Source organism: Leptodactylus fuscus, chromosome 9, assembly GCF_031893055.1.
Source record: "Leptodactylus fuscus isolate aLepFus1 chromosome 9, aLepFus1.hap2, whole genome shotgun sequence".
Taxonomy (NCBI): domain Eukaryota; kingdom Metazoa; phylum Chordata; class Amphibia; order Anura; family Leptodactylidae; genus Leptodactylus; species Leptodactylus fuscus.
In genome coordinates this window covers 82,834,550-82,846,950 of record NC_134273.1, presented here as the reverse complement: position 1 = coordinate 82,846,950, position 12,401 = coordinate 82,834,550, and the positions used below count along the sequence as shown (strand labels likewise).

Here is a 12,401-nt window from a genome sequence, read left to right as displayed (position 1 = left end):
AGTGTAAAGATTCTTATCAACATTAAACAGTCTCCGCGGGGTGAAGGTGGTAAACCGCTAACAGCAGCGACCTGTAGGTTGTCTTCAGGGAAAATCCTGAGAAATAGCTGAGACTGAGCTTTCCTCCATGTTTAATGGAGAGCAAAGATAAATGACTGGAGGCCGTTATATTAGCTGTGCTGTACATACAGAATTAAAGGGGCACAACTCCTTTGTGGCACTGCGTGATGAGTCCCACTACTTGGATTAGATCTAATATCTGAAATCTAGGACAGACATGGCATAGCTATCCGCCGGTAGTAGCAGAGGTCCGTCTTGGAAGTCTAGAGCAGTAATGGGGGTTAATGTGGACTATAGCAGTAAAAGACTTAAGTGTCAGCGTCCCTGGTGATATAGGACAGTTAAAAAGAACCTTTTATCACCATCTGTGCTCCCTCCACTGATTACAGCTCAGTTGGAATTTTTCCTCTAGCCCCCACTGTTCCTGAGAAATCAGCACAGTTAGTTCTGGTGTACGATATGTGAACTAGACTCCCTAATATCCAGTGGGTGGTGTCGAGCAGGAGCAGCCAATCGGGTGTGATTCTGAACTCTAACACTGTCTTCCTCTGATTGGAGCTCTGAATTATGTCACTTGCCTGCTCCTGTCTGACACCACCTAGTGGTCATAAGGGAGTTTAGTCAGCATATCAGGCACCAAAACTAACAGCACTGATTGTTCAGGAATGGAGGGGGCTAGAGAAAAAATTCCAACTGTGCTGGAATTAGTGGAGGAGAACCTGTGAAAGGATGCTCGAAGTGGAGGTGGTGCTCTTTAAAGAGTTAATGTAAAGATCAATGGTGGTCTATGATAATAAAGGGGTTCATATCAAAAGTGGTCTAGGGCAGTAAAGGCATTGATGTTAGCATGTCTAGTGGACTAGGCATGGAATGGGTTAGGCTAAGATTGTCTCTCTCTCTGGAGGACTTGTCATGTCCACAGTTCACATGGACAGCCAATTGATTGCAGTGTAATGCTTCACTTCTCCTGTGGTGGCGCTGTAGGAAAATTGAAGACTTGCTGCCAAGTTAACCTACTAATTCCAGCTAATCACCGGTGATCAGACATTTACTTTATTGAGGATGGTCATATATTCCAGATAATCCAGTATCTGGGGCCACATACGTCCCGATTTTATTAAATTTCACCCCACGTATATGTTACTAATACAAATGATTAACCCCTTCCCCATATAAGTTACATTATTATGTAAATATTCAGAATCAGAATCCGTCCCATGCAAATTTACACCAAGGCCTCATCAACAATGAATGATCGCAGGGCGCATTTCTAAGAGCGCCGGCGTAATACGATATATATAGAATAATGTATTCATGAATGGCGCCCTATGGGACTCATTGGTCGATAACCGAGGAATAATGTAAGGAACTCATCAGACTATAGAGGTGAGATTAACCTTGTAAATAACATAGAGCCGTCACCGCTCTGATAAATGACTGGGGCCCCGGGGCCCGCTCAGAATAGCATCACTGACTATATCTATAGAACTATCTATTATGGTGTCTATTAATGTATGTAATACAAGATAACATCGGGAAGGCTTCCATATCATCTGGAAAATGACTCTAATGGTGACAGTTCCTGCAAGACGCAGAAACCTCCAGGAACAGCCGAAAATACTCCCAGAGCTGTTTCTGGATGTCGGGAAATCTGCTCTTAAAGGGGACACGTCACACAGTAGACACCTAGGGCACTAGGGAAACATGAGACATGCGGAAGAGGGAGATGAACAGGTAACTCAAAAGATGGCCCAGTGGGTGAGATGAAGGGCCTGGATCTGTAAGAACAGTCCTCTTCCCGTTTTTGCAACCCTTTTTGATTGAGAGGATTTATAGAGGGCGGAGTATAAGTGCAAGGTGTTTTCCAGCTTCCTGATTGGTAGGTTGAGAGTCTGCTTGGGGCCCTCTAGTTGGATGGATTGTTCCAGTCTGATGGCGGGGAGACCGACCATTGGGGCTAGCAACGATCATGAGAACGGACTCCCCATGTGAATGTAGAGGTGGAGCTCATGTTTGGCCAATCCACCATTTACTTCTGCAGGACTGACTGTTACAGCAATAAAGTAGCAGTAAATAGAGTGGTGGGCAAAAATAATGTGATATGTGGGGGACACGTTGGTCATATTCCCAGTGATCAGGAGCGAGGAAAGATTCACCTTAAAGATTATACATGTCCTTCATCTATTATTCAAATTTCTATGAGATCTGTGTAATTCTTCATTTCACCTGTGGAGGTGCTGTAGGGAAATTGAACACTTGATTCCAGGTTCCTTCATACATTATAAGTGATTACTGGGGCCCCAACAACAGGACATTCTGTAATAAGACTATTGGACCCATTGCTGTACTTGGATATCTGGCATCTTCTAATATTCTCTTCATCGGTTTTTTAAATATCTTGGTCGGTGACAACTCAGGGGCCACGATAATGCCCTTAGGGGTTGTCTTTGTTGAGGATATAGTATTTTTTTGCAACTTGGAAGAGGTATGAAGGTGATGACTCAAAACATTTTTTTTTTTATAGGGGGCAGGCAAGGTAAACTCCCGGTAACAGCCTTTGAAGCCTTGGACCTAGAGGTAAAGAGCTGGACTCGATATCCCAGCATCCCAAGCAGGCGTGCCTTTGCCAGCTGCACCATGACAGAGACATCTTTCTTTAGTCTTGGTGGTTTACAGCAACCCGGACCCCACAACTTCTACTCCCGGCCACACTTTGTAAACACTGTGGAGATGTTTGACACTGAGCAAGGTGAGTGCAAAAAATAATACTGCAACCTGTAATGTTAGACAAAAATGTCCTTTATAGAAGAGTATATAGGTGCAGTATTATAGTAGTTATATCCTTGTACATAGGAGTAGTATTATAGTAGTTATATTCTTGTACATAGGAGTAGTATTATAGTAGTTATATTCTTGTACATAGGTGCAGTATTATAGTAGTTATATTCTTGTACATAGGGGCAGTATTATAGTAGTTATATTCTTGTACATAGGAGTAGTATTATAGTAGTTATATTCTTGTACATAGGAGTAGTATTATAGTAGTTATATTCTTGTACATAGGAGGTAGTATTATAGTAGTTATATTCTAGTACATAGGAGTAGTATTATAGTAGTTATATTCTTGTACATAGGAGCAGTATTATAGTAGTTATATTCTTGTACATAGGAGCAGTATTATAGTAGTTATATTCTTGTACATAGGAGCAGTATTATAGTAGTTATATTCTTGTACATAGGAGTAGTATTATAGTAGTTATATTCTTGTACATAGGAGTAGTATTATAGTAGTTATATTCTAGTACATAGGAGTAGTATTATAGTAGTTATATTCTTGTACATAGGAGCAGTATTATAGTAGTTATATTCTTGTACATAGGAGCAGTATTATAGTAGTTATATTCTTGTACATAGGAGCAGTATTATAGTAGTTATATTCTTGTACATAGGAGCAGTATTATAGTAGTTATATTCTTGTACATAGGAGGTAGTATTATAGTAGTTATATTCTTGTACATAGGAGCAGTATTATAGTAGTTATATTCTTGTACATAGGAGGTAGTATTATAGTAGTTATATTTTTGTACATAGGAGCAGTATTATAGTAGTTATATTCTTGTACATAGGAGGTAGTATTATAGTAGTTATATTCTTGTACATAGGAGGTAGTATTATAGTAGTTATATTCTTGTACATAGGAGGTAGTATTATAGTAGTTATATTCTTGTACATAGGAGCAGTATTATAGTAGTTATATTCTTGTACATAGGAGGTAGTATTATAGTAGTTATATTCTTGTACATAGGAGCAGTATTATAGTAGTTATATTCTTGTACATAGGAGGTAGTATTATAGTAGTTATATTCTTGTACATAGGAGTAGTATTATAGTAGTTATATTCTTGTACATAGGAGGTAGTATTATAGTAGTTATATTCTTGTACATAGGAGCAGTATTATAGTAGTTATATTCTTGTACATAGGAGGTAGTATTATAGTAGTTATATTCTTGTACATAGGAGGTAGTATTATAGTAGTTATATTCTTGCACATAGAAGTAGTATTATAGTAATTATATTCTTGTACATAGGAGGTAGTATTATAGTAGTTATATTCTTGTAAATAGGAGCAGTATTATAGTAGTTATATTCTTGTACATAGAAGTAGTATTATAGTAGTTATATTCTTGTACATAGGAGCAGTATTATAGTAGTTATATTCTTGTACATAGGAGTAGTATTATAGTAGTTATATTCTTGCACATAGGAGTAGTATTATAGTAGTTATATTCTTGTACATAGGAGCAGTATTATAGTAGTTATATTCTTGTACATAGGAGCAGTATTATAGTAGTTATATTCTTGTACATAGGAGTAGTATTATAGTAGTTATATTCTTGTACATAGGAGTAGTATTATAGTAGTTATATTCTTGTACATAGGAGTAGTATTATAGTAGTTATATTCTTGTACATAGGGGGCAGTTTTATATTAGTTATATTCTTGTACTCGGACAAATTATACTAAGAAAATTCTTGTACAAAAGCAGAAGTAGATTTGTCATAAAATTACACATAGCCCAGTATATAGCAATATTTTTTTTTTCAGAACATGGTTAAATAACACTTGGTGATGTGGGAGGTAAAGTAAGAATATTTCCATTATCGCGTATAACAACTATTTTTCCTGATACTGCTGTGTTTCTCAGACATGAATAAGTAATGGCGCCCGGGCAAGTGATGCTCTACAGAGAATTGAGAACTATTTGTGGCCTGAGGTGACCAATCTATATCCTATCTTCACGCATCAAGCTTTAATACAGAACAGCTCAGACGCCTGGTGCTCGCAGTTTAACTGCTTCATCTCTTGGCAGGATTTTAAAGACTATTATATGATTGCAATTATACGTAATTGTAATTGGATCCATCAGATTCAGTCTGTGTCTCACTTACATACGTGTTTCTCGCCCAGTGGCCATGGTGGTTGCCATTATATCATACTGTGTGAACAATCTGTAGCAAAACCCCATTGGTGGAATGATGGGGAGTTACTTTGATGGAAAAAAAGTAGCAAAAATATCTTGTTCGACGTCATGCACTCCAGGTTACTGTGATTGGGCTTCATTGGTCAAGTGGGGAGTGCCAACATCATGACGCTTGGACCCAGTCTTGGCATGCCCAGTGTGACTTCTGTGACCTAATCACATGTCTTATTGGTGACCCAAGAGGCCATGGGTTAAGATTGGACAATTGGAGGGAAGTAGGATGCCCAAGAGGGGTAGGGATAGGTGAGTATTTGTGTTTTTTTATCTTGCCCATACCTCTCCTTGGCCTCTAGTCAACTCATGGAGTGTGGAAATGTTTCTGGAAGTCTCATTTTTCTAACTCTGAACATCCCCTTTAAGTAATAGGGGTCACAAAGTGTTTCCTATGCGAGTAGTGCCGTACCCATATTTGATAAACCAAAACAGAGAGTATTGAGGAGCCCCTTTACATGATAATATTTCCTATGGCCCATTGCGACGACCCACACTCTTACAGGAGACACATCTTTTGTCATCTCCATTTAGAAGTACCATTGAAGTAATGGCCAAGAACATAAGTTTTGTGTATCCAGAATAAGGTCAGGCCCTTCGATAATATCGCCTATGTCCCAGGGACACAACCTGCCCTCTTGCAGGAGACACATAGTCTATCATAGCCAATGAGTAGTCCCTTTGAAATAACGTCCAAGAACCTGAAACTAAATCTTTGTGTATCCAGAAAAAGTTTGGTGCCTCTGTTTTTGATCTTTTCCAGCCCCCGTTTCTTCTTCATTTCCCAGTGGTTTATTATTTTGCTGTGTTCCAGGTAGATAAATGCCCGGACAGCTCGGTAATCACCATGTAATTTTCTGTTAGTACCATGAAAGGTTGATGCTGTCAGGAGCATTAAAAGATGCCAGAAGGGAAGCTCGACTCCCCGTACATCGCGAGGAACCTCATCGACGCCTGAGGACAGCGGCTGTCCGTCACCGCTTATTAATAGTAACAGTCTCTTCACATCACTATTCAATCCGTTCCAACATAATAAATTATCAGAGCAGAACAGTAATAAATCACACAGTGGTGTAGAACAAGTATATTCCGCCTGCTGTCTGCCGCTAGGATTTATAAAATATCCTGCTGTTATACTGGATAAGTCTACAGCAGAGTCTTCAAGAAGATGGCCAGAACCCTGCTGAGATCTCGGACCAGTACATCTCTACTACTTGTCTCTCTCGTAAACCTATAACCTTGTCCACAGTTCTGTAGACCCACCAGAAGAAGTTTGGTTCTTTAGACCCACCAAGAGAAGTTTGATTCTTTAGACCCACCAGAAGAAGTTTGTTTCTTAGACCTAGCAGAAGAAGTTTGGTTCTTTAGACCCACCAGAAGAAGTTTGATTCTTTAGACCTACCAGAAGAAGTTTGGTTCTTTAGACCCACCAAGAGAAGTTTTATTCTTTAAACCCCCCCAGAAGAAATTTGTTTCTTAGACCTAGCAGAAGAAGTTTGGTTCTTTAGACCCACCAGAAGAAGTTTGGTTCTTTAGACCCACCAGAAGAAGTTTGGTTCTTAAACCTAGCAGAAGAAGTTTGGTTATTTTGACCCACCAAAAGAAGTTTGGTTCTTTAGACCCACCAGAAGAAGTTTGGTTCTTTAGACCCACCAGAAGAAGTTTGGTTCTTTAGACCCACCGGAAGAAGTTCGGTTCTTTAGATCCACCAGAAGAAGTTTGTTTCTTAAACCTAGCAGAAGAAGTTTGGTTCTTTAGACCCACCAGAAGAAGTTTGGTTCTTTAGACCCACCAGAAGAAGTTCGGTTCTTTAGATCCACCAGAAGAAGTTTGTTTCTTAAACCTAGCAGAAGAAGTTTGGTTATTTTGACCCACCAAAAAAAGTTTGGTTCTTTAGACCCACCAAGAGAAGTTTGATTCTTTAGACCCACTAGAAGAGGTTTGTTTCTTAGACCTAGCAGAAGAAGTTTGGTTCTTTAGACCCACCAGAAGTTTGGTTCTTTAGACCCACCAAGAGAATTTTGGTTCCTTAGACCCACCAAAAGAAGTTTGGTTTTTTATACCCACCAGAAAAAGTTTGGTTCTTTAGACCCACCAGAAGAAGTTTGGTTCTTTAGACCCACCAAAAGAAGTTTGGTTCTTTAGACCCACCAGAAGAAATTCGGTTCTTTAGACCCACCAGAAGAAGTTTGGTTCTTTAGACCCACCAAAAGAAGTTTGGTTCTTTAGACCCACCAGAAGAAATTCGGTTCTTTAGACCCACCAGAAGAAGTTTGGTTCTTTAGACCCACCAGAAGAAATTGGGTTCTTTAGACCCACTAGAAGAAGTTTGGTTCTTTAGACCCAACAGTAGAAGTTTGTTTCTTTGGCCCCACTACATGAAATTTGGGCCTACCATCTAGAACTGTCAATAGCAGTAAGTGGTTGACTCCAAAACCACCTTCAGATTTTGTTGTCTTCTGCCAGACCCTTAGGACCCATTACTGTGTCAGAACCAGAAGGAAATGGAGGGCTGTATGATACTGGTGGTGGGCCAGGGGGGCCCTCAGTCAAGCCTAGACCACCAATAATCTCATGACATAACTCTACGTATTTGTTCCCAAAGCTGTGACTTCATTCTATGGGGCATACTTGCCAACATTTGTTGCCAGTTGTCCATTAAGGACAGCGTGTCGGGGTCACCATACCCCTTCCAACAAGATTGTGCTTATTTTTAGGGTGTGCCATGCCCCTTTTTGTGACTTGACTGGCACAGCCCTTGCCAACATCACACAGACTTGTCTATGAGTCCAGGAATTCTTCCATATTTTCCAGGAGAATTGCCAAGTATGCTATAGGGGTCCATTACAAAATATATAATGGACCCCCTACTATTGCATGTTGTTCAGAGTTCCGGTCTTCCAATAAGGACATTTTAAGCCTTGTTCGGATAGAAGTTTTTGCTTGGCCACTGGTTACGCCCCTGAAGCTTCATTCAGATAAGAGCGAGAGCTTCTCTGGTCACCATTGATCCCACTGCCTGAAATCTTCTAGTGATCATGTGATTAATGTCTTACGTATTACACAATCCCGCCACAAATCATAAGCGTGTAACATCATCCCATAAATGAAACCCCCTTACAGATGGATTTATCAGTGATGGTTTACATTGGTCTGACAAGGTCTCAGATCTCAGGAGACGTCTCCATTACTTCACTTATCTTATATTTTATGTATCTCCATCTAAGGAAATCGGGAACATAATTCTAGTCATCCATGTAGCCATGACAGCCTCGTGTGATGGGGATTTATAAAGCCATCAATCATTGCTCGAGATTTATGGCCTTACGCGCTTCATTGTGTCCTCAGAGATCTATCTATCCTGCACATCACATCTGATATCTCATGTCTGTGCTCTATTACCGTGAATAAGAAGGAGGGGATAAGTAATAGGACACAGAGATAGAAAACTATCTATCTATCTATCTATCTATCTATCTATCTATCTATCTATCTATCTATCTATCTCCTATCTATCTATCTATCTATCTATCTATCATCTATCTATCTATCTATCTATCTATCATCTATCTATCTATCTATCTATCTAACTATCTATCATCTATCTATCTATCTATCTATCTATCTATCTATCTATCTCCTATCTATCTATCTATCTATCTATCTATCTATCTAACTATCTATCATCTATCTATCTATCTATCTATCTATCTATCTAACTAACTATCTAAGCTTTGCATTGGGATGGTCCTCTGTTACTCCTCCTGGAAATATCTGTAAATAATGTAAGTCTGGGCACAGTGTAAAGACATGTCAGAATTGGTCTTGTATGGGGAGTACAAGCATCCCCTAAAATAGATATATCAGGAGGGCAGACATATTCTCTTTCACCAGAAGTCAGAAATGTCCAAAAATTAGCCTAACCCATAAGACTGTCATTGTGGTCTGTCTGTGTCGGTGAAGGTTTCTCTACATCATAAATGCCTGGCTGTATTTCCTGGCCTGTCTCCACTATCTGAGCAGACACAGAGTATTAGACATTAGAACCCCCCGCCTCTAATGTCACGGTGACCCCGATACTGTAATGATGGGGGGCCGCGCTGCTCCTCTCAGGAGAGGCACAATTAGCAGAAGGCAGTGGTTTTTCTGTCTATAAGAGTGACACGTACCCTCTATAGAGATGGCATCGCGCTCCTCATGACCCACTTTTCCCCAGACTTAATGAACATCTGAATGTTAATAGACTCCGCGCCAATTTAATGTCAGTCCCAGCTTCATTTTTATGTTAAAAAAAGTAATAAAAATAAATGGATTTAAAGGGCGACCCCCCAATAATGGGGACACGTGTCATGTGACATGTAAGAGCCATCAGGGTATTAGTATATAAAGGGATATATGTCTATTACACAATACCATATTATAATACATTGGTTGTAAGTCGCTTAAAGGGGGACTCTTCACCATCTCCAGCAACTTATGAGTCTATAATAGGCTCCCTTCCAATGATGCCGGCGCAGTTGGAATTTTTTCTCTAGCCCCCACCACTCCTGAGTAATAGGTGCTATTAGTTTCAGAGCCCATTTTCTGATTAGGCCCTTTACTCTCAGGTGGGCGGTCTCAGACTATCGACCCCATCTCAGGACCGCCCACCTGACAGCAGAGACCCTAATTAGCATATTGTGTGCTGAAACTAATAACACCTATTGCTCAGGAATGGTGGGGGCTAGAGAAAAAATTCTATCTTCTCTGGAATCAGTGGAGTGGCGTCTATTGATAGATTCAAAGAGGGTGGTGGTGGTGAAATGTCTTCTTTAAAGGGGTATTCTAGTAAATATACAATATCCCTATAGGGGATTCCTGATCATGGGGGGGGGGGGGGGGGGGGCGCCGAGCGACTGAAACCTTCCCAGTCACAAGAAAGAGGGTCCCAAGTACCCAAGTACCCTATATAAAAGGAGAAATAACTAGTCTTCTTTATAATTTCAGAATATTTTTTTCTCTTTCCACGGAGACCTACAGGCCATGTCCCGGTTCCTAGTAAGATGCCCATCTCCCCCCACTAATTGGATGACTGTGATTTCCTAATCTCCTGCCCCTATCACTGAGCGTTACAATCAGCGCAGCCGCCGCTCGCACATTCTATACCCGACCGCACCAGTAAATGAAAAGCTATTTTTAGTCACTGAGTAATCAGGTTTAGACATTTGCCCTCTTTATCCCACATCTACGGCCCCCTCCGCTTTGGTTTCAAGTGCTGCTTTATTCCTTCTTGTAGGTTTTTTTTTTTTTTTTTTTTTTTTTTTACTTCTTGGTGGCAAAATTTCCAGTGGTTAATGACATTCATAGGCTTCAGAGCAGACTCTGTAATTCTGATGTTGTGTGACCCAGGAATTGATAGGAAACAGCAATTATGTGTGATGTGCCGGCCCCGACCAGCAGATAAAGAGCGGTTATTAAACTTCTACAAACCCCATATACTGCTCCAGTAATTCAACTGTAGATGGATAGACAGGAGAAGAACATCACTGACTGCAAATACAAGATATAAGATAGAAATATACAATCATTAGTTACAGAGCAGAGTCTTGTACATAGGAGGTAGTATTATAGTAGTTATATTCTTGTACATAGGAGGTAGTATTATAGTAGTTATATTCTTGTATATAGGAGCAGTATTATAGTAGTTATATTCTTGTACATAGGAGTAGTATTATAGTAGTTATATTCTTGTACATAGGAGTAGTATTATAGTAGTTATATTCTTGTACATAGGAGGTAGTATTATAGTAGTTATATTCTTGTACATAGGAGCAGTATTATAGTAGTTATATTCTTGTACATAGGAGCAGTATTATAGTAGTTATATTCTTGTACATAGGAGCAGTATTATAGTAGTTATATTCTTGTACATAGGAGGTAGTATTATAGTAGTTATATTCTTGTACATAGGAGCAGTATTATAGTAGTTATATTCTTGTACATAGGAGCAGTATTATAGTAGTTATATTCTTGTACATAGGAGCAGTATTATATTAGTTATATTCTTGTACATAGGAGCAATATTATAGTAGTTATATTCTTGTACATAGGAGGTAGTATTATAGTAGTCATATTCTTGTACATAGGAGCAGTATTATAGTAGTTATATTCTTGTACATAGGAGCAGTATTATAGTAGTTATATTCTTGTACATCGGAATAGTATTATAGTAGTTATATTCTTGTACATAGGAGTAGTATTATAGTAGTTATATTCTTGTACATAGGAGGTAGTATTATAGCAGTTATATTCTTGTACATAGGAGGTAGTATTATAGTAGTTATATTCTTGTACTTAGGGGGCAGTATTATAGCAGTTATATTCTTGTACATCGGAATAGTATTATAGTAGTTATATTCTTGTACATCGGAATAGTATTATAGTAGTTATATTCTTGTACATCGGAATAGTATTATAGTAGTTATATTCTTGTACATAGGAGCAGTATTATAGTAGTTATATTCTTGTACATAGGAGCAGTATTATAGTAGTTATATTCTTGTACATAGGAGGTAGTATTATAGTAGTTATATTCTTGTACATAGGGGCAGTATTATAGTAGTTATATTCTTGTACATAGGAGGTAGTATTATAGTAGTTATATTCTTGTACATCGGAATAGTATTATAGTAGTTATATTCTTGTACATAGGAGCAGTATTATAGTAGTTATATTCTTGTACATAGGAGGTAGTATTATAGTAGTTATATTCTTGTAGCCTTTCAGCTGTGAATGGAGATGCTCTGTATATTTCTTGCGGCATTTCTGCTCACATCTCCTGCTCACGGCTGTTGTAAAATGACAAGTGTAGAGTCTTTTCTTGAGCCGCATTTACAGAGTAATTAACCCCGTCGCTGATTTAATAGAAGAGGTCAGATAGTGTTGGCCGTGTCTACATGGATGATTTCTGGGGCAACTGGAAGTGTCTGTAGTGCAAGCAGGATATAACAATCCAAGCACGTCCCACAATGGAGACAGAATTTACACTGTACAGATACATTACATTTACCGTTGGAGGGGTGAAGTGTATTCTTAATACAATGAGGAGATATGTCAAATCCAGGGCAAAAGTAAAGTGAAGCATTTTGACCATAGAAACCAATAAGGTTGATGCTTTAGAGGGTTGAGTAATGCTGATATTGAGAGGGCAAGAGATGGTCATGGCACTATACAGTACATTTTGGCAGAACCCTCCCATATTGGGCTGCAATTGCTAGTATGCCACCAGAGGAGTGTTGTGTTGTCGAAATCATCATTACTTTGTGGCCT

General features: G+C 39.1%; 1 protein-coding gene across 1 annotated transcript in view; it reads left to right on the top strand.

Moving 5' to 3' along the window:
• Window positions 1-12,401, top strand: part of KLHDC8B (kelch domain containing 8B) — a 71,234-nt gene that overhangs the window by 39,141 nt on the left and 19,692 nt on the right. Inside the window, exon 4 of the mRNA XM_075286780.1 lies at window positions 2,585-2,809. Within this exon, the coding sequence (XP_075142881.1) occupies window positions 2,585-2,809 (225 nt within the window). The remainder of the gene's footprint in view (window positions 1-2,584; window positions 2,810-12,401) is intronic.